Here is a 24,669-nt window from a genome sequence, read left to right as displayed (position 1 = left end):
ACCACAGAGACAGTCGGCAGCAGAGAAAGGGGATTTCTGGGTTTTCCTTGTGTGGCTGTGCCCTGTGTTGCATCAGGTTTGATGCTGTGGCTGTAGTTCAGTGCGTGGACCACGCAGGGGGGGTCGGGGGCTGCCCCACTTTTGCCGAGATGATGCAAAACCCGGGGGGATACTGGGGAAGGAGGCGGGGGGGGAAGAAATCGGGCTCCTTTCGGCCCCTGGGAAGGATGCGCTGAAACGGGGCTGCCTCGGGCGGAGCGGGGTCCGCCGGGGGGGCTCCGCGGGACGGAGCCGGGGGTCCCCGGGGATGGAGAAGGGGGGCTCCGCGGGATGGAGAGGGGGTTCCGCTCCGCCCCAGCCCCGGGAGGCGGCGGCGGTTCCCGGTCCCGGAGGCGGAGCCACATCCTGCAAAGGAGGAGCGGGGCGGCGGCGGGGCCGGGAGCCGGAGCGGGGCCGGGGCAGGAGCGGGGCCGGGCGGCGCGGGAGCCGCATCGCCGTGGCCGCCCCGCGCCGCCGCCCAGGATGTGGTGGGACGAGCGGGTGTCGGCCCGGTTCCGGAGGAACCTGCAGCCCACCCTCACCTACTGGAGCGTCTTCTTCAGCTTCGGCCTCTGCATCGCGTTCCTGGGGCCCACGCTGCTGGACCTGCGCTGCCAGACCCAGAGCTCCCTCTCCCAGATCACCTGGGTCTTCTTCTCCCAGCAGTTCTGCCTCCTGCTCGGCAGCTGCCTCGGAGGGGTCTTCAAGAGGACGTAAGGCGCCTGGCAAACTCATCGCACCTCCCGCGGGTGGGCTTAGCTCTCCGCAGCCCCCCTCCCCGCTTTCCTGCCGGGTTTGGGGGTGGGCAGCACTAGGCACCCCACCCCACACACACACACACCCCCCCCGGCTCCGAGCTTTGCATCCCGCCGGGTTTGCGCGGCTGAGCTGGGATGCTGCCATCTGCGTGGGAAAACCCTCCCCCAGTGGAGCCCTCCCGGTGGGACACGGAGGGTCCGCAGGTCTCGGAGGGAGGGGGCTTCCCATGAGGTGCGGGGGGCCAGCGGCTCTCCCCATCTTCACGGTTCCCTACCCCCGGAGAGAAGCTGCCAATTCCCCCGGAGCTCAGGACAGAGATAGCCTTAAGCTTGAAGTTTCTGCCAGAACTTCCTGGAGGGTGTTTTCCTTAACCTGATTGTTTATCAGAAAAATATTATTGGAAGGCTGTTTTAATAACCTCGGTGTCGGAGATCGAGGCGTTGTCGTGCTCCTTGGGAGTTTGGGCAAACAAGAGGTGAGATGCAAGTGGTCCTCGTGGTCCGGCTGCCACGGGGGACGAGGGCAGTGTCTCGGCTGTGCAGGGTGGCCAGGGACAGCAGAGAACTTCATGGGGCAGTGAGAGACCTGGGCAGCGAGCCTTCTGTCCAGGATGTGTTTAAAATAAATAATACACGATGGCTCAACTCTAAAGATTGTCAGGCATTTGATTTTGAGGCTTGTCAACAGCTATGCTCAGCTGGGAATCGGCCGATTATTTACACTGTCACTAATTAATCAGGCAGTGATATAATGTGTCAGCTCGGTGTGTATCTCTGATATACACGTCATACATTTATGTACATGTTTAACGTGTAGCTGAGAGAATTTTGCATGAATCCTTCCCTGCTCTAAAATGCCCATTTGAAAATGTGTTGTTAAACTCCCGTCGGAGGAATTGTGGAGGATGTTGGCTGGCGAAGATGGCATCAGAGCACCTGTTTAATTACCATCCTGGTATATTGAATTGTCCCAGTCTCCCTGTCCGGATGGACCCCAAAGGGTTTATGGAGCACACGGAGGTGCTGGCTGTGGGGCTGTGACAGGAGAGGAGGTGCGAGGTGGGGTACAAGATGGGGTGCACGGGAATGGGGTCGGCACGTGGGAGCCTTTCCCTGGGTCTGACAAGGATCTGAGACTGCTGGGTCAGCAGGCAGCGCCTTTGCCAGCCCCTGGTCTGCATCGCATATGTTTGAAGGAGCAGCGAAGGAAAATGCAGAATTGTTTCCTGCTGTCAGCTTCCTACCCAGAGCTCCTGCCCTTGGCTGGTGCGTTAAACAGACCCCTTTGGGCTTTCGTGCTCGGGGACTCCCAAACTTTTAACTCTGCGGCAGCACGTTGGGGAAAAGAGGGGGTTTGTCACTCGCTGTGGTTATGCTTTTGCAAAGTGTCTGCGAGCCCCAGCGAGGAGGGGCAGCCCTGCCAGCCAGGAGGGCACGTTTCGGATGGTTGTAGCTTCGGAACGTTGTTGGGGGTTACTCGGAGTAGTGTGGTGTAGAAATGTGGGGGTTTGGATGAGAATAATATTAACTGTTCAGGCTCCGCGAGCTCCTGCACTATCCCCTCTTCAGGGAGGGACAGATCCTGTCCTGCTAAGGATTTCAACTTCTGGGCCGTGCTGTGGGTTTTTAAATCAAATTGTGCTGGGCAGGGAGGAGCGCTGGACAGGTCATCTTCTCCAGTTTGGAGATGGATAGCTGCTGGTGGAGGGTCCCAAAGCGTGGCCTGCCTGCAAGCCAAGGTCTTGGCTGGAAGCTGCGTTTAATTTCTAATGCCTGAGGAACACAGACTTTGTTGCTTGCTTTCGAGTAAACTAAGTATTGGTCTGAGCTGTCTGCTCTGAGTGTCGGACTCGCGAGGGAAAGCAGTGCTGTTACTGGATTCTGCAGCAGGAATGGGTGGTGGGACCTAAATAATAGTTTAGTTCCTCTCGCCAGAGAAGTTGCTGAATGCTGGGTCGTAGTCTCTGCTCCCTGGGCCCAGCTGGAGTCCTGGAGAGCTGGGAGGACAGAGCATAATGATGGCATCAACTCAGCACGAGCCTGGGCTGCCAGAATTAACTCCAGAATTCCCTCTCGTGCGAGATTTCAAGGAAGAAGAAAGTTTGCCATTGTGAGTTTTCCTGAGACACATAGAAATGCAATTGTTGTCTGCGGAGCTCACGAGGTTCACGACAGGCTGCTGCTCTCTGGCAACTCGTGCTTGGGGTTTGCTGGGTTGTAATTACAACCTCTGGTTCAGAATAACAGCTTTTTACAGGGTAGTTGCATGAGTGGGGCTGGGGTTTAGGTGGAGTGCGTGACCTGGCTCCAATCTGAGTGTTATCGTGATGTTGGTAGAGATTCCTTGAGCAAAGAGAGCCCTGGCAGCAGCTGATGCCCTCTGTGGGGAGCCCTGTGCACCTTTGCGTGGAGCACACTGAAGACTCTTGTCTCCTGGCGTTACCTGGAGTAGATTCTCAGAAGTGCCTGACACGTTGTGAGGCTGCAGATCCAGCCAGCAGCCTTGGGGTGGGAGAGCTGGGAGAACCTGGAACCCTGCCTAGGCTCAGAAACCCAAGTGGGAGGGGAGCTCTTTGGTAAATCCACCCCTGAGTGCCTGGCATTGCAAGATCCAGGAGTGAGCTCTGTGCACCTGCATCCCCCAATGCTCTCCCTCTCGTTTCCCTCCCCTTTCCTTTCCCGTTTTGTTGGATTTTAAGCTTGCAAAGGAGGTTGTAGAGAGAATTGGTCTCTTCCTCCCAGTAAGAAGTGATAGGACAAGAGAAAATGGCCTCAAGTTGTGCCAGGGGAGGTTTAGGATGGATATTAGGACAAATTTCTTCATCGAAAGGGTTATCAAGCATTGGAACAAGCTGCCCAGGGAAGTGGTGGAGTTGCCATCCCTGGAGGTATTTAAAAGCTGGGCAGACATGATGCTGAGGGACATTGGTTAGTGGTGGTTTTGTCAGTGTTGGGTTCATGGTTGGACTCGATGATCCTAAAGGTCCCTTCCAACGTGGACAAGTCTATGATTCTATAAAGTCGCTTTCTTCTGTGCCACTAAGCTACACACGTTTGTGACAGAAACACCAAAGTAACTGAGTGCCTGTACCCCAGTTTGTGCTTTTCTTTCTTTTCTTTTCTTTTTTTTTTTTTTTTTTTTTTAATTCAGAAACTGCATTTTTGTGTCCTCTTGTATTTTTGCTTTTGCTCCCAGTGTTCAGGTCGGCCCTGAGCTGGTCCCACTGGTGTTAGCAGCGGAGAGGAGGGGGCTGGTGGGTCTGTCGCTGTGTTAGAGCCCTGAGCAGGCTCCTCTCAAAGGAGAGATCCACACCAGGACCCGGGGGGCTGAGGAGATGAGACCCTTTTACCCTTTTTTCATCTTTCCCCCCTGGGCTTGTCACAGCACGTCAGCTGAGAGGGGGTGACCCTGTTCTCTCCCTGCCCTCCAGACTCCCATCTTCTGAGGGTTTCTGTTCAAGCACGTGACCAGGGCACGCAGGACACTTCTCACCACGAGGAAAATAAAGCCTTTTGTTGCTGAGGGAGCAGAGAGCACAGTGACTTGAGCAGGAGCTCCTCGGAGGGGGGAAAAATGCTTCCCAAAGCTGGCCGGTGCTTCCTGCTGGAGACAAGGGTACCAGAAGGCAGATGTGGGATAATCCACGCTGCCGCCTTCCTCCGTGTCCTCACCTCGTCCCCTTAGGGCTTTGGGGTTTTAATTATTAGTTTTGCAAGTCTGAATTAGCCTGATTATCATTTTTCTTCTTGATGTGAGTGACTTAGAAAATGCTCCCTGGAGTGGGGGAAAAACATACTTGAAGAGTGCAAGAGAAACACCGAGGAGGGGGTTTATATGCGCTGCGTGGGAAGGGGAGGGGAAGCTTTGCTGGCTGTGGCTACGGGATAGCATTAACCGTCCGAGTCCTGTAGAGGAGACGGGCTGAAAGCTTCTCAGGGGAGCTGCAGACCTTCCCTCGAGCCTTGTGATAGAGCCAGGATGTGCTCTGGGTGGTCCTGAAAGAGTCCATGACGCTACAAGACCGGTTTCATACACTGCTGGAGCAGAGCCTGCCCTGGGCACAGCCACAGCTGGGGACGTGGGGACCAGTTAGTGATGGGGAGGGCAGCGATGTCAGAAACCAGACCGTGGCATAACATCAGGGTTGCTTTTTAAGCCCTTTGGAGGGGTGTGTTGGGTTCACATCACCAGGATGCGGGGTTCAGACACCCTCTGAAAGTCATTTAAGGGTGCTTTCAAAGAGATTTGTTCCTAAAGAAATCCCCCAGCTGGTTGTTCGGTGCCTTCAGGGGTGCTGGGCCGTGTTCTTCGACTACATCTCGGGGATCTGGTGTGGGAAGCCAGCAATTTCTTGGTCCCCCCTAATGCCAGAGCCATGGGAGGGGGCAGGAGGGCTGCTGGTGTTTGCGGGGGCATGTGGTGTGTGTGTGTGCAATTGTGTTATTAATATCTTATGGCTGGAGACGGGAATTTTTGCTCATTGGGGGAAAAGCGAGGTGATCTTTTTAATGCTTTTTGAGTCCGTGGCATCATGTGCAATTAATGTTTAACTCTAGTAATGAACGTGGCTCCCTAGCCACGCAGGAGCGGTGCTGTGGCTGTTTTGCTGGGGCTGCAGAAGAGAAGAGGCGTTTCTGGGATGTCTCCGGTGCGCGTTTCCCTGTCGCTCCAGGCCTCGGATTCGCCGGCTGCTGGTTCCCCTGCCCATCTCCCTCCTGCTGTACCCCGGAGAATGCTGCCTCCTCTCTCCGGGCTCGAAGCTGCTTCTCTCTCATTTGCTGGTTGTTTTTTTCCTGCTGTGACTGTGCACATCTCGCCTGGCTCCTTCCTTCCCTCCCCCAGAAATCCCAGGCTGGCTCCCCAGTTTTGCTGTCGGAGGATGATCGGTAGTTACGGCCGTGCTAAAACGCCGTCTGGCTGATGGGTGAGCGGGGCTGGGACGGGAGATGGGAGCGCACCCAGGGGCTGGCACGGCCAGGATTGTGCCACCGGGCAGGAGAATAAAGGAGACGTGTCCTTGGCCCGTTTCTCTCCCCCGGTGCTGTGTCAGAGCAGCGTAAGCAACAAGCAGGACGTGGAAGGCCACATCGCTCTGGGTTTGCAGATGAATGAGGACCAGGCAGAAACGCAGTGACCAGCTCAAGGCTGGGCCGTTCTGGACGAGCAGTCAGGGCAGGAGGGCTGGTGCCCGGTGGCCACGGAGGTTCTCTGCTGCCGCTCCAGCCTGTGCCTCCTCCGAGCCTTCTCCTCCCTCTTTGGGCAGAGCGTGAAGCAGACACGGGGTGCAGGCAGGTGGCAGGAGCAAGCCATAGCGTTTTTCTTGCTGGTTGAGTGTCCATACAAGGGACATACCTCGTAGTATGGACGTGCAAATCCTTTGCTGTGGCCAGATGGCTGTGCCCCACGTTTCCCCCCCCCCCCCTCCCGCAGCAGACCCCAATTGCTAATTAGCAACTCATTGTAGCAAGCTGCTGGCTGTGGCACTGGGCTTCTACCAGGGTTTGGGAGCCCGGGGAGGGGACCTGCCTGTGCTACTTACTCTCTGCTGTGACTTCATAGTCCCATCTTTCTGCTGGTTTCAGTGCTTTGCTGTCTGGTCCCTGTTTCCTTCCTTCCTTCCTGCCTTTCCACTTGGCAGCTCCGGAGCTGCCCGGTGCCAGCCTGGGCGCCGTTCTCCAGCGAGCTGGCGAGGGTCCGGCTCCCACGGTGAGCAGCCAGGCTTGGGATGGAATACACCGGCTTTACCTCCACCACACGCATCCCTTGGGCTTCTCCAGGGGACCGCGTGGGTTGGGAAGTGGCTGCTGGGAACAGGGGCAGTGCTGCATCCCACCCTGTCCTGCTGGGGAAAGGGGTGATGCTGCCAGAAGAGATGGCACAGAGAGGGAACCGCAGTGTGTCCCCAGTGCTCCCAGTGAGGAAGATCTGGATGACACAGAGATGTGGGCACCAGCAGCTCTCTTCCTGCCTGGAACTGGGGTTTCCCAGCAGCTCTCCTGCCTGCTCATGCGATACAGCCCTGCAGGAGAAATGCCCTGGAGCCGCTCAAAAGTCACGACGTGGCTTCGCTTGTACCTACCCGTGTCCCTGTCCATTCCCAGGTCTGCCCAGTTAACAAGGGAAGGTCTTATTCTATCTTGAAATGTGCAGAACGCAGTTTGAAGGGGTGGTTCCTCTTCTCCATGAAAGCTGGGTGGGAGATACACCTCTTTGAGGCGTCGCCCTCCACGCAGGAGATGGCAGTGCCCTGGGCTGGCCACGTGTGGATACTCCTCTCGTGGTGGTAATTCTGTCCTGTGTTTCCTCTTTCCCTGTCTCAGGTTGGCACAGTCCTTGTTTGCACTCTTTGCCTCGTCACTGGCAATCTCCTTGGTCTTTGCCATCATCCCTCTGTGTCACAATGTGGTGGTCCTGGCTGTGGTCATGGCTGTGGCAGGACTGGCCATGGGTTGCATTGACACCATCTCCAACATGCAGCTTGTGAAGATCTACCAGAAGGACTCGGCCATCTTCCTGCAGGTGAGCACAGAGCCCGTGTCTCCTCCCTGTGCTTCCTCCTTTGAGGAAGAGGAGCGAGGGGCTCAGCCAGCCCCCTGCAGAGAAGAGCAGTAATTGCCCCCACTCTACTTGTGTGTCTCATCTCTTTCAGGCCCTTCATTTCTTCGTGGGCTTTGGAGCGCTGCTAAGCCCACTGATAGCTGACCCCTTCCTCTCGGACACCAACTGCATCCTCTCAAACTCCACAGCCAACGCCTCCAGCAACCTCCCTCACATCCGCAAGTCCCTGGTGCCGCACCATCCGGGCAACCTGTCTCACTATGACCTGCCGATGAAAGGCATGGTGGTGACACGCGTCTCCTACGCCTTCTGGATCATGGCCCTCATCAATGTAAGTGCCGCAGCCGGAGTGGCCCAAGCCGTTGCTGGGGTCATCCCTGCTTCTCGGCTTTGCAGACGGTTGTGGTGTTTGGGAGGGGAGGGGGTGGTGCCTGTTAGGTGGTCCCAGTGATGGAAGGAGGCATGAGGATGGTTGTGCTGGTCCAAGTGGTCTGTTTTTTTTTGCCAAGTGCCCAGTTTCCAGCAGGAGGGCAGGACTCTGTGGTCACTGCACTGTCAGATGGGATAGGATCAATGTACCATCCTGTGGGGTTTTGTCTGGTCTCTCTGGAAGCAGATTGTCCCTCCAGCATCCCCCTGGGATGGAATTATACCAGTTAATTACACTCAGAGGCACAAGGTCTTCCTCCCTGGTCAGTCTGGGGAGCTCAGAGCTGGGTGGTGTGGGGATGGCTCGGTGGGAGGGCAATTTGTAGGGATATTCATAGGAAAGTGCCCATGGATGAGCTGAGTTACTGGGGCCGAAAGCTTGGTTGTGGTGTCTCTGCCTATTTATGTTGCCCTGGTGATTTGCAGCAGATGTAAAAGCCCTGTAGCCCTTCCTTTGTGACAGAGATGGGGGGGTTTAGTGCCCGTCCCCTTTCTCTGCCCTGCTGAGTACCAAAGCAGATCTCCAGCGAGCTGCTCTTGCCTGCAGGCCCTCTTTGAAATGCAGCCCTGTTCCTTCCCCCCGGGTTAATACCCGGATCCCAGCCTGGTTAAATACAGCTGGTCCCTCGCACAGCCTCGGTGGGCTGTGTCCATCACCGTCCCCCTGCAGCAGGGCCAGCTGAGCCGCCGGTGGCATTTCCCGGGAGGCAGGAGCCCTGCCAGGGTCTGTGTAATTGTCCATGTAGATCTGGAGCGATAAGAGCGGAGCGTGTTGTTGCAGTGGTGCCATTCGTGCCAGGATTGATGCTGGGCCCCGGTACCTCCTGCCCCCTCCCTGGGCAAGTTTAGCCATTGTCCTTCTTGCCAAAGCACAAGGATGCGCTGATGCTTCTTCTCCCTGTCCCAGGCCAACGAGCAGCCCTTGATCTTCCACCGCTCCATCCCCACTAGGCAAAGGGAACAGGTTTCTTTGTGCTCTTGGGCTTCCCGTTTGCTCAATAACTAAAACATACCCCAGGGCACCTAATCCTGGGGTTTTCGTTAGACCGATGCCCCCCCAGCTCGCTGGTGTGAGGAGAAGAGGCAGGTGCTGTAATGAGCTTCTCTGTAGAAGTGGCACAAAGAGCGCTCTCTGCCTCGGAGGAGAAGCCAGCTTTAATTACCTCCGACTCTGCCGATGCCATGGGAAATGTGCTTTTAATTACACCGGAGCGTTATCTATTTTGCCAGTGAATCCTGAGCAAACTAATTTAGTTTTGAAGGCAGCGTTTGATACCCGCTTTGACTTCAATGGTGTGTCCGACATCTGGAGTGCTGTTGAGGGGGGGGTTGCCGGAGCCCCCTCTGTTCCTCACAGTGTCCCATGGACGTTTTGGGAGCAGGATGGGACCCTGGGCTGAGTCCCACGGTGCCCTGCGGCTGATCGTGACCTGGGCTTGAGCATCGCTGCGTGCTCCAGTGCCGTTTGAAGGTGTGTCGTGGGGGTTATACGTGTGTGCACACGCTGTGGAGCATCACCAGGAACACGCAGGGAGCCCCGGGGTCCTGGGAGATGGATGGATTTTTGGGATGTGGGTTGGGTAACAAACACAAGAAGAGCGGGGAATACGACCTACGCTGCACACACAGCTCTTGAGCGCGTCCCCTTGCCGAAGGCGAGCTGTTATTGTCCTTCCCAAAGCCTCGCTGAGGGAGCTGGCTTCATTCCTTGTTTAAACTAAATAACCCAACCCACTGGCTGGAGATACCGAGAGCAGCTCAGCTCCAAAACTGCTGACCCCTTTTTTTAAGGTATAAACGTCAGAGAAAGATGCTGATAATTGGTGTTTAAAACCCCAGGGAAGTGGTGGATGAAATGAGTAAGCTATAGAAATGGAAACCAGGACCAGCAACTTTGTTATAAAATGGTCAAAACCACATTTCCATCCCGGTTTTCAGAGGGCTGTGTGTATTCTGACAAGACACAAGCTGAAATGATTCATTTCAGTTTCTTGCATTGCTTAAAGTGGAAATGTCTCAATTTGACTTTGGCATAAAAGCCATGTGTGAAGCTGACAGAGTAGTTGTTTCGATGTTATTGAAGCAAAATGTTTTTGCTTTAGTAAAATTAAGTGGTTCAACATTATCGAAATGAAGCGCCTGGATGACTCCCGGCCAAAATTTTTCATTCTGAGAGAAATTTTTGGCTTTTCATCCAGATTTGGAACAAAAACATATTTTAAAATTCAGTTTTCCCACAGAACGGAAATTTCATCATCCAGCCTGTTCCAGGGGGCTGGAAAGCAGGAAAATGTTCCTCCGAGAGGGATGTGTTTGTCCGGAAGGTGGTTTCCCAGGGGAAGTGCGGGACGCTCCATTGTGCTTAGGTTGCTTAAAAGTAGCCTGGGTACAATAGCAGGGACCGGCCCCGCGCTCCTGGGCGGGGGGGGGACCGAAATAGAAACTGGAGGGAAGGAGCCTGGGTTATACCCACGCTCAACTGCGTGATGCAGCAACTTGTTGAGTTTATAATAACCGTTAAAAGCTGCCAGGAGGAAGGGAACATCCCCAGCGAGCGGAGCTGGAGCACCGGGTCCAGCTCCTGCTGCCCGCTTTGCCCCCCAGCCCGTGCGGGCTCCCGGAGGGATGCTCGGATGTCCCTCTACCCCCAGGGAAAAAGAAAAGCCTTCCGCCCAAAAAGGCGAAGCGGGATTGCCCTGGGAAGAAAGCCCAGAAATAAATGGCGATGGCACCAAAATCTTTGCCTGCTCAAGAGGGGAGGCCGGTCAGAGACGGGGACTGGAGGTGTCTGGCTTGGTGTGACTGGGGATGGGGCAGGGCAGGCCGGTGGCTTTGAGGACCAGTGCCTTTACTTTAGGGGCTGTGACCCATCTCTGGTTCTCACTTTTCGGGCTCCCCACAGGGTGGGAAGGCTTCGATAGCTCTTTGCCTCATGCCAAGCAGCCTGGGCAGCCGAGGTGTCGCTCCGAAGAAAACCAAAGCTGCTTTAGGAGCTGAGTAGCAAGATCATAGAATCATTGAATGGTCTGTCATGGTCCTGCCCCTGTGTGTCTTGGCACATGTGCTGGCTCCAGGCTCATCGTCACCACCCGACCTCTCCAGCTACAGATGGGGAGAGGCGCCCAGCAGCTTGTGGCACTGGCCATGCTCACGTGGGCACTGGAAGGGACAGTCCTCGAGCTGTCCTTGTCCTGTGGTCAGGGTAGGCTGCTCCTCCGGGATGGATTTGTCCCTTTGCTTGGTGAAACATGCCCTGGTGTTCAGCTCTGTTTGCTCCTCTCCATCTGCCCGTGTCAAAACTGAACTGCTTTCGTGGGTGCTCCGTCCCCTGTAGGCACCCTGGATTTATGGCCCAGGTGGCCATGGGTGACTGTCCCCCAGGTGATTTGCCAGGACACAGGGCTGGCTCGGGATGGAGCCCTGGGAACCTGCTTTCTCTTGAGCTTGGTCCTTTGCTTTTTCCCACTTTCCTGAGCTTGACCTTTTCTGCATCGGGACCAAGCGCTCCTTAAGGCTGGAAGTGCCCAGGGACGTTATCTATACGGCCAGTCCTTCTGCGTGGGTATCTTTTTTTTGCAAAATCTGCAATTTAGAAGAATAAAATCTGGTCCTGACCTCCGGAAGGATTAGAACTATCAAGCAAATGCATTTTTCTTCCCTGGGACCGAACTAACTGTTCCTATTCCCATTGTTCCCAGAACAATGAAGTCCTCGTAAATGAATTCAGGCAAGAGAAGGGGGGGGGGGGGGGGAGCAGGGGGGATTCTCCATACATTTAAATCATGCCACGAGCCAACAAAAGGCAGGAAATTTGGAGCTAGAGCTCACACTTGCTCACAGACATGTAGAAAACAAGCGCTTGGCGGCTGGAGAGTGAGCTGTCACTTAGGATTTCCTGGCTTTCTCCCCCAGTTTGCTGCAGAACAAACAGTGCTTGGTTGCAGCGGGAGGAGAAGGGAGGGCTGGCGAGGGGCAGACCCAGCCTCGTTTGCTTCCCTCTGTTTTCTCTCCAAAAAATAAATACTAAAAAGAGCAAGTCCCTCCGGGCTTGGAGGCACCACCGCCTCGTGGGTGTGCGCAGGGAGCAGACTCGTCCCCGGGCACGTGGCAGCGAGGGAGGATGGTGATGGAGGGGCTGATGCTGTGGCTGCCGTGTGATGGATCCAGTGGGCAGGTACAAGCCCACGGGCCCCAAGTATGTCGGCGCCAGCTGGAAAGCCCTGACTGCAGGGAATGGTGCTGGTGGGACTGGTGTGTGCTGGGAGCCTGCGCAGCAGCATCCCTGGGTGTGCGGGGGGGTCTCTAAGGCAGCGACAGGGCAGGGGCTGGAGGCTCCTTGCTGAAAAGTCCCCAGTCCCTCTGCAGAGGCTGCACCGAGGGGCTGTGTAAAGAGCTCAGCCACAGTGCTGTGACCGTTGGCCTGGGAACCACGAGCTCATCTCTTAGGAGATGCTGAGCAACCTCTGCTCATGGCTGGAGATGGGCAAAGAGGTCTTAGAGCAGCTTGCTCTTCTCTCATAAAGAATTTCAGCCACAGAAAGTCTCCCATTAAAACTCTCCATAGGCAAAAACTACTTCTTTATTTTATTCTTTGGGCCAAAAGCTTGGAAATCAGAACGTTTTGCTTTTGAAGGGCTGATAAGGTGCTTCATGAGGGTTGTATTCAGGTGCCTTCTGTTCCAGTGTCCCTGTTCCCCATCCTAGGTGAATGGTCCCCAGCCCACCCAGCACCCCACAGGGACAGGCAGGAGGTGCCCCAGCCATGCTCCAGATCGGGAGTCTTTGCTCTCAACTTTCTTCTATTTTTTTCCTCCCTCCCAGCTCTCCTAACAAGCCTCCATCCCTCCTGCAGTGGCTCCTTACCCGATTCCCAGCCTCTGTCCTTGCTCTTGGAGGTTAATTCAGGCACATCCAGTGCAGACACTGAGTGCAGCTTCCTGAAAGGCTTTTGGAACTGGGGAACTGGACCGTATTTTGTGCGAGGCTTGTGCTTACCCACCCCTCTCTGTTCCTCCCCAGCTGCCGGTCCCCATCGCCGTGTTTTTCTTGCTCTACAAGGAGCGGATGGTGCCGTGCTTCAACAGCAGCAGCCACCCGCTGCTGTCGGCCGACGAGCTGGCCATGGAAACGCGACCCACGGAGAAGGACGATCTCTCCACTGCCGTGCAGAGACCCCAGGCAGCAGGAGGTGAGCTGGGGGCACCTCTCTTATGGGTTCGGAGGGATGAGGGGGGGTGAGAAGGGGGAGAAAAACCATATTTCTGAGTGTCTCGGAGTTTAATGAGAGATCCATCCCTATTGTCTAAGGAGGAAACTTCCCAAAGCGTACATGTGAGAGTAACCCAGAAGTATCCAAACAATCTAAACACAATTTGGTGCCCAGTTGCCCTCAAACTAGATGGGACCGTAACCCCTGGCCACAGGCTGCTTTTCTCCAAACTGCCCTAAAACTAAACCTGGGCTCCCGAGTCCTTTAAGCACATGTGAAAGTTGTCTCCCTTTATTTCCTTCTGGTTTTCGGTCAGGTTTTGAGCTGGCTTTGCTGACTGTTCAGTTTAAAAGCGGTCATCACGCTGCAGAATGCTGATTTTTTTTTTTTTTTTTTTTTTTTCCTAAATCTGAAAGGAATAAGGACAGCGCCCTTGTTTGAGGGGAAAAGTTAAACTCCAGCAATAGTTTGCTCTTGAACTTGTGACTACACCCTGTCTTGGGGACAATAGAAATATTGTTCTTTGCTACCCAAGAGAAACATATCAAAGGAAATTCTTCAGCTAAATAGTGAATCTCAGAAGTAATTGTATTTTAGGGTTATCAGAGGAGTGTTTAGTGTTATTACAGAAGAGGTGGCTTTACCTGAACAATAAAAGGCAATTTTAGGGAATACTTGAAGGTGGAGGCAGTTTGAGATGTGGTGAGGTGCTGCAGGGAAGGATCACTGTGTGTGTCCCTAGCGGAGTGGGTTCTCTGATGTCTGCTAAGGCTGTGCTCATCTGATAGCATTCCCCTTAGCTGAGGCACGGATGGGTTCCTTCCTCAACCCCGCTGCCCATTTTTCATACAACCCACTGGAGCTTCAGGTTCTTCAGATCTCCATCTTCCTCTTCAATGCAGCCGGGGTTAATCCTTAGAGAAGCAGGAAGGCTGGATCCTGACTGCTGCGCTCTTTGACAGACACCTCTGTGCTGGCAAAATCCCCCTTCCCCATAGAAGCAGAGAGAATTTCATCCTTGGCGTGCGGGAGCAACTGTCCCCCCCCCGGCACAGGACTCCGGGTGCTGTTACCTTGCACATCCCAGAGTGGTTGGACACAAGCATGAGGATGGGAGAGTTGGGAATTCCTGGGGTCCTGACCCCCGGCTCTAGCAGGCTGTGGCTCCCAGTGCTCTGTTCAGAGGAGGTGACAGGAGCTGTGTGTTTATCACACTCTTGGCCAAAGTTGGCTTGTTTGGTTAAATATGATTTATCCAAGGAACGTGAGCTCTCCTGAGCAGGACTCTCCTGTGTTGGTGGCACCCAGGACGAGGGGATCCGAGCCGTGGTCGGATGGGCTTGTTTCTAGTGATTGTAAGAGCGGGGCCAGCAATTAGTTGCTCCTAAATGGGAAGAGGAGCACAAGCAGCTCCAGTAAGAGAAGTAGCAAGTATCCTGGAGAGCTAGGATCCCGTAAGCGTATCCATCTTCCTTCTCAAAGTGTAGAGGCAGGTAAAGACAGCGGCTGTGCCAGCAGAGGTTAGCCGTGCTCCACGTTGTTCACTGTCCTCTATGAATCTCTCTCGTGCAGCTTGAGCGCAAAATAAATCCCCATCGTGGGCTGGCAACCACCCAGCCCCAGGGGGACGTTCCAGCTAAGTTTGCTTTGCATTGTTTTTCACCAGGTCATGATGACTTATTTAGCTGCTGCCAAAGCAAAAACTTCAGAGGGGCTTCTTACACCTACTTCGCAGTCCACATCACTGGGGCTCTTGTTCTCTTCATGACTGATGGGATTGTGGTGAGTTCAGCTGATGGAGGGATCTTCTCTGAGCAAAGCTACACGGCTTTCTTCCTTCCAAAATCGCTTGTAACAGCCCAAACCCAGCACGTGCCCTCTGCCTACAGCGGTCTGGTTCCCAAAGTCGCTCATTCGAAGCTACTAGCAGTCAGGCTGAGAGGTTGCCCCTGCTTCTTGGGAGGGTTTTGTGGCTTCTCCAAGGCTCTGTGGTGTTGCAGCCAGGTCGCAGCTGGTTGCCACCAGCCAGCTTAGAGCTGGAGGTGTGGCGTTGTCTGCTTGTACGCAGTGGAGGTCTCTTCTCACTTCAGCCAAGGGGCGAGAACAGCTTCACTTTATTTCATAACAAATGGTGGCTCTTTGTTTGATGGGTCTCCTGAGCCCTCAGAATCCAAGCTGGGAGTGTGCAGGGACGGTCCTCTCTGTAGTGGCCTGGCAGCGTGTCCCCGGCTAGTGCAGTCACACCGGGGTTCCCTGGGTGTAGCCCTTCTGTCCGGGCGAGGAAGGCTCGCTCTTGGCCGGCAAGTTGCTGTTCTTTTTCTTCCAACAGTTTTGACTCAGGTCCCCGCCTGGTAAAATACTGCTGGGTCTCAGTAGGGCGTTAGATAGGGCCCCGAAAGATGAGCGGAGTTACACAGAGCAGGTCTCAGACATGGGAACTTTCCAGGGCCTCCATCTTCAAGGATGATCAGCTCCAGGTTCTAAATGTGATACGTTTTGAGAGTTTGCAATTCCAAAAGGACAAGGCGGTCCCCAGGGAAGAGAGCGTCTCTGCAGACAGGAGCTTAGCAGGCATTTTACCGAGTAATGCTGTTAAGTCTTTGCCCCTTTTAGGAGAGCTTAAGTCCCGTGTTCTACTGCTGGGGGGGAGCCCGTCTCCGGCTGCAAACCCTTGGGAACAAGGGTCATTGAGATTTGGTAGCAAATCCATAGGTGGAGTGACGGTATTGTGGATAACCGAGGGACAGGATGAAGTTGAAGTTGCAGAGCCTGTAAGTCCTCCCATCCTGACGTGCTGTTCCGCTTTCCCCGCAGGGCGAGTACTCGGGCTTCGTTTACAGCTACGCGGTGGAGGAGCCCCTCTCGGTGGTACACAAAGTGGCCGGGTACCTGCCCAGCCTTTTCTGGGGCTTCATCACGCTGGGCAGGCTCATCTCCATCCCCATCTCCTACCGCATGAAGCCGGCCACTATGGTCTTCATCAACGTGGTAAGGCTGGGTTTGTTTTGTTTTGGGTTTTTTTTTTACTATGTTTTTCTTCTTTTTGCCTCCAAGATGCTGTTTAGCTTTGGTTTTCATCTCGCGGCAGCGACTCTCGTGCCATTCCTGGGGTACGACTTGATTGTGCCCCTTTCCCGAGCTTGCACCTCAGCTAATCGAAGGTTAGGTTTGTGGAAGCTCCTAGTGAAGTGTCTGCCAACTTGATTTACTTTGCACGCTGTTTTCTCTGGCGTCTACAGGGAAATTAATGCCCGTGTTAGCTGTGGGAAAGGCAAGGTGGATAGCTCAGTAGAGCCACTACTTAAACTGTAGCAGCTGTCAAAGAAACCAATGTGATGCGAGATGCTTAAATTAATAAAACACATTCACTTGAAGAAAGGGGAAGGAATCCTTTAAGGGTATGGAAGAAAGATGCATGTAAGGATGTGGCAGACAACAGGGAGGGAGCTGTTCCCATTCACGCTTCTTAGAAAATAAGAAAAGAAACAAGTGAAAAGACAGTTAATTTACAGCTTATTTAAACCAGAAGTTATTTCGGTAGCAAGCTTCGCAGTTAATATTGCAAGGCCAAGAAGCTGTAACAGGGTGGTGAGAGAACAGGAGAGACAGTTCCCATTGGGATGTTGTGAAGATCTGGGCAGGGGCTCAGCCCCTTCCTGAAGGCCCTTTAAAAACCGAGCTTAGATACCAACAGATACACTCATTTTTAAAACAAATGCCTTTTTTTGGCTGTAATCTCCTACTTTAGCACATAGTCGCTATTACAGAGGAGCAGGGAAGCTCAGCACCAGCAGATCTGTGGCAGGTATCTGATATGGACATCCCCATCCAGCTCCTTGACGTGGACCACCAGCTTTAGCCTTTGTCCAAACAAACCTGAGGGCAGGACTGCCTTCACTGCTGCCAATATTTGGAGAGAAGATGGGAACACTTCCAGCCTTGAATGGAAGCCTTCTTGCTGCCCCTTAAGGGCAATGGTAGTATCATCCAAAGACAAAATCTCAGTTGACTGACACTGAACCCTTTGCGGTGCTTGCGAGTGGGCTCTGCTGGGTGCAGCAAGAGCACCAGCACTGGGAGTCATTTTGGCGTTATAGGAAGGTGCAGTTTGAATTCAGTTTCTTTAGACTCCAAATCGCCCTTGTGTACATGCACACACCCATAATGAGGGCCTAAACAATTAAGGAACAGTAACTTGGGCTGGTTTTGCAGAGCTCCCTCTGCTGACTCCGTGCCACAGCTTCACTTCGTGCAGCCTGGATGGTTCTGCTGCTGCTCCCAGCGGGGAGAGCGAGTTTATTTAAAGGTAGTTGGCTCCTTGGTTTCTAGGCAGTGACTGGTTTCTAGGCAGTTATTGAGAGTGAGTTAATTCTTTAACCTGCTGAATAAGACTTATTAGTGATTGAGACGTAAATATTCTGGAAGTAGCAGTACTATCGTATTTACAGCTGCAGAGGAAAAATGTTTTTTTCAGATACGATCTTAAGTCTCTACCTAATGAAGCGGAGACTTAAGTACCGAGTTATGTTACGAAGTCCTGTTATAAAAGTACCAGGTTCTGTAAAGGTAGATGGATTTTATTTGGCTGGTTACTTCAGTTGTTCAGAGATTGTCATCTTTTTTTCAGTATTGTTTATTTTTTTGTAGAGAATAGTCTGGAAAAGAAAATAAACATCTGGAGCCTATTGCAACTCAGCATTTCCCGTCTCCCTGACTGTGTGTGTGTGTCTTGTCCACAGGTTGGAGTCCTCGTCACCTTCCTCCTCCTCCTGATTTTCTCCTACAGCGTGGTCTTCTTGTTCGTGGGGACGGCGTCACTGGGGCTGTTCCTCAGCAGCACCTTCCCCAGCATGCTGGCCTACACCGAGGACATCCTGCAGTACAGAGGTGAGCAGGGATTTGAGCTCGGATACCATCACACCCAGCACCTCCTTCCCTCCTCAGGGATGTCCAGGAGGCCTGGAAGAAAGATTTACTTCTGAACACAATGTTTATTCAAGCTTGTAGTCAGGAAATGATCAGAGGGCTGGAACACCTCTGCTATGAAGACAGGCTGAGAGTTGGGGTTGTTCAGCCTGGAGAAGAGAAGGCTCCGGGGAGACCTTATAATGGCCTTCCAGTACCTGAAGGGGGCTACAGGAGAGATGGGGAGGGACTCTGGATCAGGGAATGTAGTGACAAGACAAGGGGTAATGGTTTTAAGTTGAAAGAGGGGAGATTTAGATTAGATACTGGAAAGAAAATCTTTGCTGTGAGGGTGGTGAGAGCCTGGCCCAGGTTGCCCAGAGAAGCTGTGGCTGCCCCATCCCTGGAGGGGTTCAAGGCCAGGTTGGAGGGGGCTTTGAGCAACCTGCTCTGGTGGGAGGTGTCCCTGCCCATGGCAGGGGGGTTGGAACTCGATGACTTTAAGGTCCCTTCCAACTCTAACCATTCTGTGATTCTATGAAAATCAGACCACACAAATCCTGGTTTCAGCGTACTAATAACTCCTGCAGGCAGGGATCCAGCCTGGTTCTTCATTTCCTGCAGCTTTAGGGCTCTTGGAGCCTGACAGTGTCTGTGTTAGAAGCTTACAGGCAGCTAGTTTGGAAAACCATCACCCAGCTTATCAGCAAACTGGAAATCCTAGAGTTTGGCCAGCTCTTACGGGAGGTCTCTGCCAACCTCCGTCTCTGGGGCAGTGATGCAGAAGAATGACGATCTTTCCAGCAAGAGGCAACATCACCTCTGCCAACAGAGACAAATGACAGGACAGGAGATGGTTATTTGGCTTAAAGTTTTACCTTTCTGTGCTACCGCAGGCTAGAAGAGGTGTTCCCATCACTAGCTGGGAACAAGCATTAAGTATTTGTATATCTTGGATGGAGAGATCCAGGGAAGAGCAACTTAAAGCAGCTCAGGCTGGTCCTGTTGGCTCTTTCACCCCTTCCCTGCCAACATCTTGCGCTGTTTCTTCGCAGGCTGCGCCACAACCGTGTTAGTGACTGGAGCTGGAATTGGAGAGATGGTACTACAGTTACTGGTGGGATCGGTAAGCGGAGACGAGGAATGCCAAAACCTGACTGTGACCCTTAAATGGCAACCTTAGTCCTGGTTTTGGAGAGCTGCTGGGGAAAATCACTGCATTACCCTTCAGCTATCAAACAGTGAGAAGCCCTTGCTGAATGCTGAGCAGGGATTTGAGTGCTGTCATGACAAGTCTGCTGCCTTTTTCTTTTTTTTTTTTTTTTTTTTTCCTCTCCAATTGCAGATTATACATGATCGAGGCAGCTACAGTTTCCTGGTCTGTGGGATGATCTTTGGAGGCTTGGCCTTTACCTTCTACGCTTGCCTCGTGTTTTTCCACAGGATGTACCCCAAGCCCTCGTCAGGTAAGAAAGCCCCAGCGCTCGGCCCTGCTTTAGAATGAAAGGAAGAGCGGCACATGCATCAACACGCAGCCAGGGTGCAGCACTTCAGCAAAATGCAAGGAAATGGTTATTTTACTGCTGCTTCCTGCCCCCTCTTCCTGCTTTGACTTGCCCACAAAGCCTTGGCAGCCACAGCTCAGGGTCTGCTTGCTTGCTTTTCTGTTGGAGAAGCAAGGGGAAAAAAAAAAAAAAAAATAGGAATGGGCTGTGGGTCACAGAGGAATTGTACGAGACATAGAAGGCAAGTTGTGACAGCAACTGAGATAGCAGTGAGTATATAGTGTACACATCCCAATACAGCCTGCACAAGCTTCCCTGCGCTGATCTCTGGCTAAAATCCAGGGAAAAGTGGGTCTGCCATCCCAAGGCAGCTGTCAGGCTCTTGAGAGCCCTTTATCTCGCTGATAAAGGATTTCTCTTAGGTATTGCCCCATTCTGCATAAGCCGTTTGCTTTTATCAGCACCTTTGGTAAAGGAGCACTGTGTGACTGGCAAAAAAAACTTGTCCAGGTTGCTGGAAATGGACGCTTTTTTTCCATGACCAGTGAAGTAAATGAGCTGGTGTGTTGGGTGATAGACCAGCAACATCCATGTCTGGGAGAGCTCAGAATCACAGAATGCTATGGGGTTGGAAGGGACCTCTGGAGATCATCTAGTCCAACCCCCTGCCAAAGCAGGTCCACCCAGAGCAGGTCCCACAGGAACGTGTCCAGGTGGGTTTGAATGTCTCCAGAGAAGGAGACTCCACCACCTCTCTGGGCAGCCTCTTCCAGGGCTCTGCCACCCTCACAGCAAAGAAGTTCCTCCTCATGTTTAGGTGAAACTTCTTATATCCAAGTTCGTGCCCATTTCTTCTTGTCCTGTCCCTGGGCACCACTGAAAAAAGACTGGCCCCATCCTCCTGACACCCACCCTTTAAGTATTTATAAACATTGATCAGATCCCCCCTCAGCCTTCTCTTCTCCAGACTAAAAAGACCCAAGTCCCTCAGCCTTTCCTCAAGCACGTCCATGGAACGGTTTGGAATCGGTACCTTCAGATGAAGTATCTAATGCCCATTTTTCAGATCTGGACGACGCCTCACCTGACAAACCATCAATAACGGATGACACCGGACAGTACCAGCGCTAAGGGAGCAGCCAAGCCCTAGAGAAGCAATAAAAACACCACACAACTAAGCATCTTACTCTTAAGGATGATTTCACACTTAAATGACTGAATCATGCAAGTTTTCTGCAATCAAAAGCACATTAGATGATGGTAAGTCAGAATCAAGAAAACATCCTAGAACACCGCGTCGAGCCAAGCACAAGCTGCCCATTCACATCTACCAAAAAAGAGGAGTGTCAGCGTCAGCCCGACGCTGCCCGAAAGGCTGCGGGATACGGCAGGGATCCCTGCAAATGAACATTTTTTACCAATTCAGGATGGAGGGGAGGGGAAGGAAGGAAAAGGTTCTCTCTGTTCCATACACAAGACTGACCGTCTCCTGGCTTAGTCAGTGAACCCAACAGATCTTTTTTTTTTTTTCTTTTGGCCTGTAACGGACAGAAGCCCCTACAATTTCCAGCACAGTTCTGGATCTGGATTCATTTTTGTGCAATGCTGACTCGAGGATCCGTCACCTCCACGGATACTTCCAAAGGGGAAAAAAACCTACACAATTGGTGGAAGCCACCGGGTGCACAGTGGTAGCAGGACCTATCGATATTTGCACAGTTAATTCCTGTATATTACACAGCATCAGACATGGTCACCAAGACAGTGTCTTATTCAGCATGCTAAGCCTTCTCAATTATTAAAATCATTAGCTTTTTTTTTTTTTTTTTTTAAGTCAGGAATAAGTTGTGATGGTTTGTTTTGCTTTAAGTCACTAGTTGAGCTGCTCCAGTCTCAGTGTCTTTTAGGGTGGGTTTTTTTTTTTTTTTTTTTTTATTTCTAGCTTCCAGTTGAAGCTGAAACCAGAGGTATTTGGGAGCCAGCCTCCAGCTGCTTAATCTGTGCAATACTTCTTATTATACCAGGTGCCTTCTGAAAGGTACTCTCATACCCCACGCATGACCCAAGCGCAAGCGATGAAGAAAGGACTGGCTTTAGATGAGCGTAAAGCTACAAAACACCCATTTCTTCAGTGAGTGATTGGACATGTACTTTTTTGCTTTAACTGCTGTATGTGGATGTACATATGTACCTGTGTATATAAAGCAGTGTTTAATTAAAGGTGATTGATTGCTACATTCTCAGCATGACTGGACTTGGGTAACTTCAGACTATCGGCTGCTACTTTCACCAGTTCTAGCTCTCAAACTCGGACTGGCTCTAACAGCTGTTTAACTTAAACTGGTTTTTAGCATTTCTATTTTTCCAAGCAGATCTTACCTTCCATAAAAGACCTTCACGAGCTCCCAGGGGGTGGTGGTTCTGCAGAAAACATCTCTCAGAAGAGCAGACTTGTTGAATTACCTTCGTATACCTGAAGCTGAGCGCACGTAAGGTGGGAAATACAGTTGAATTCTGGACTTAACTCATCATCCCTGGACTTTCAGGAGCCCCCCTGCCTCCCACCCACAGCAGCAGGTGCTGCAATTCTTCTCCAGCACCACAGGATGCCACTGTTACTCTCCTCGAGATACCCAGAATGAAAATAGCAGGTACTGCAAAACCCATCTGCAGCAAAACCCCCCAATCTGTCATTAATAGAGCCCCCTCCCCACCGTGACAGCATTCTCTCCGTCCCCCTACAGAGGAAATGAGCGTGAAACAATACCATGAGGGAGTTTATTTTGAAAGAAATCTACTCTGATTACGTAGGTATCACACCCCTGACTGTCAGCTATTAAAAAAAAGTCCCTTTCAGATAATACAGAGCTAAATGCTGCTCCCAGAATAACATTTCTTTTGTTAAAAGTGCACTTGGCAATTCAAATCCCCACTTTGCTATCAGCACTATATATAAATATATATAGATACACACACGGAGTGGAGCTACTCACCAAAGAGAATCTTCACCAGAAAAATACCTGATTTGGCAAAAAGCGCTGTGCAGCACTAAAAAATGAGTGAGAGCAGCTCCATCTCTCTCCGTTCCAGCACGATGCGACGGAGCCCCTGCTGGGAACCGGTTAATGCAAGGGCTGACGAACTCCCTTCGTCCCCCCCAGCTGCGACTTTCAGTTTCCTCTACCGAAAACAAAAGCACTCAAAAAGAGCCGAAACTTTGTTAAAAATATTTATTTAAAAAAATACAATTGTTTTGCATGTCTGGTTGCACATAACTATTAACATATGATTGACTTGAATAATTTGCTACAATGCTTTTTTTTTTTTTAAAGCCAGCTTGCATTATACAAAGCAAATCCCTCTGTCAGTTCTTACATAAAATAGTTTTCTTTAACTATTCCCACCCCATTTTTTTTTAAAAAAAAGATTGCAATACATTGATTTATTTAATTAATTTCTTTTTTTTTGCACAAAAATTGAAGCAATAGAAAAGTCACCTGATTTCTCAGGAAAGACCTTCATGATGTTTGAATAACAACTGCCAATGGTTCGTTACCTGGAAGCGTCCCTTACAGTGCACTTCCTCCAAAGTTACGTTTTGCATCTTAGGACTTTGCCTCCGAATTGTATTCAAACCTGAAATGTGTTCAAATAACTGCATATCTGCTATAAGCAAGTTGATCACTCTTTTTTTTTTTTGTTTTTTCTCAATATGATATCAACACGCTGAAGGTCTTCCTAAATATGTTCTCTTGGAAGGTTAAATAAAAGCAAATTTAGTAACACTGAACAAATACTGAAAACTTTGGCTATTTATGTACTTGCATTACATACCAGCATTTTATTTTTTTTTTTAAACACAATGGCATTAAGATACTCTTATTATAAGGTATTATTTTCAAAAAAAAAGTCAGACTGAGAAGCTATTCTCTGCCAGGCAAGTTTACCCAACTGTAACGAGAGCACCAAAGCGGTGGAATTTACAGTTGTCTCTAAAAGACCGTGTCTAGAAAAAGTCTCCAGTTTAGGAAGTTGAGACACTCACTACAACATAACTCGCTTTGTCTCTTGACTTGGTACTATATATATATGCATATATATATATATATAAAAAAAAAAAATGCAATTCTGTTCTGGAAAGAGTAACTGAAAGAGTTATCTCTGCTGCTTTCAATGTAATTTTTATCACTGATGGGTCTACTACAATTTCAGGAAAGTAAAATGGAATCCCTTCCCGAGTTAAAGAGTAAATGAACCCACATCAGTGTCTGCCCCAGGCAGAGCTGCTGCAGCGTAAATCCCACCACAAACACCATCTCCCCTTTGCGAAGAGCCCGGGTTAACCTCAAAATTCAATTAGGAGGAGTAGACACTAAAGGCGTCAGAAAGTCACCTTCCAAAACAGATGTGCACTTTAGAAAGGAACAGAACAACAACAGTCACGCGTTACCACAGCTGATGAGGTTAAGTTCTCTAAAATTTAAAGTTAAACTTCCCTCCCCTGACTCCACCTGAGCCCCGGGCAGAAAGTGCAGAGAGCCCGATCTCAGCCGGCGCAGGTCAGAGCAGCCCCCGTGCAGCCGAGGGCTCTCTCTTCTGATTTAGGAGCTTCTGGCACAGGACGGGCCCGAGGGTTCTCAGAATTCCCCAGACTGAGTCTCACGCTGGCTAACGATCCCTCCTCAGAGTCCCAGATTAATTCCAGCTGTCCTAATATACATTAGGAGGAGACAACCACTACCCTTACCCTATACGTTGCTAGAATTTTATTCGTCTCGTTTATTCATCTCTATTATTAAGAATATACTTCTCAGCTATAAAAACAGAGGGGGGGGGAGATAAGCATTAAATGTGCTACTGTACTTATCACAAAACACTGTGACGTACATAAGGCCATCTGGTAACACTGCAACAGAATACCAACAAGATTTTAAAAGGGAGTTTTAGAATACAACTTATTTTTTTTTCCTTTTTTTTTTTTAAAACTACAATGAATAATCTCAACCCTGTTCACAGAGAATCAACGTTAAAACTAGCACATCATATATAGAAAACTCTGTGCAACTGAACAACAGCAGAACAAAAAAGTCAACACAATCCTATAAAGCGGTTTTCAAAGCCTGAAGGTTTAAGACATGCTAGCCAAAAAAACACAACACATCTCAAGGAGCCTAGAGCAAACCAGGTACTGTAAACCCCCCCCCCGCCCCAGCACACAGCACACACCAGGAACCATGCAGAGGCCGTCCTCAAAGCCTTCCCCTG

General features: G+C 51.3%; 1 protein-coding gene across 1 annotated transcript; it reads left to right on the top strand.

Moving 5' to 3' along the window:
- The first annotated feature begins 522 nt into the window (after positions 1-522).
- On the top strand, positions 523-20,535 carry MFSD4A (major facilitator superfamily domain containing 4A). Its single transcript, XM_074163411.1, has 10 exons — positions 523-752; positions 7,119-7,317; positions 7,448-7,687; positions 12,805-12,973; positions 14,661-14,776; positions 15,809-15,982; positions 17,734-17,881; positions 18,955-19,025; positions 19,245-19,365; positions 20,471-20,535. Exons 1-10 carry the CDS (start codon positions 523-525, stop codon positions 20,533-20,535), a joined length of 1,533 nt encoding a protein of 510 aa, XP_074019512.1.
- Positions 20,536-24,669: the final 4,134 nt, after the last annotated feature.

Source organism: Numenius arquata, chromosome 24 (genome assembly GCF_964106895.1).
Source record: "Numenius arquata chromosome 24, bNumArq3.hap1.1, whole genome shotgun sequence".
Taxonomy (NCBI): domain Eukaryota; kingdom Metazoa; phylum Chordata; class Aves; order Charadriiformes; family Scolopacidae; genus Numenius; species Numenius arquata.
The sequence above is the reverse complement of the archived record's forward strand: the minus strand, read 5'-3'. Positions and strand labels throughout refer to the sequence as shown.

Bases quoted from the DNA above. Each gene is read 5' to 3' on its own strand.
- MFSD4A (XM_074163411.1), top strand. From the start codon at position 523: ATGTGGTGGGACGAGCGGGTGTCGGCCCGGTTCCGGAGGAACCTGCAG. The intron at 14,777-15,808 runs GTGAGTTCAGCT...CTTTCCCCGCAG, and splicing joins TCATGACTGATGGGATTGTG to GGCGAGTACTCGGGCTTCGT. The intron at 17,882-18,954 runs GTGAGCAGGGAT...GTTTCTTCGCAG, and splicing joins GGACATCCTGCAGTACAGAG to GCTGCGCCACAACCGTGTTA.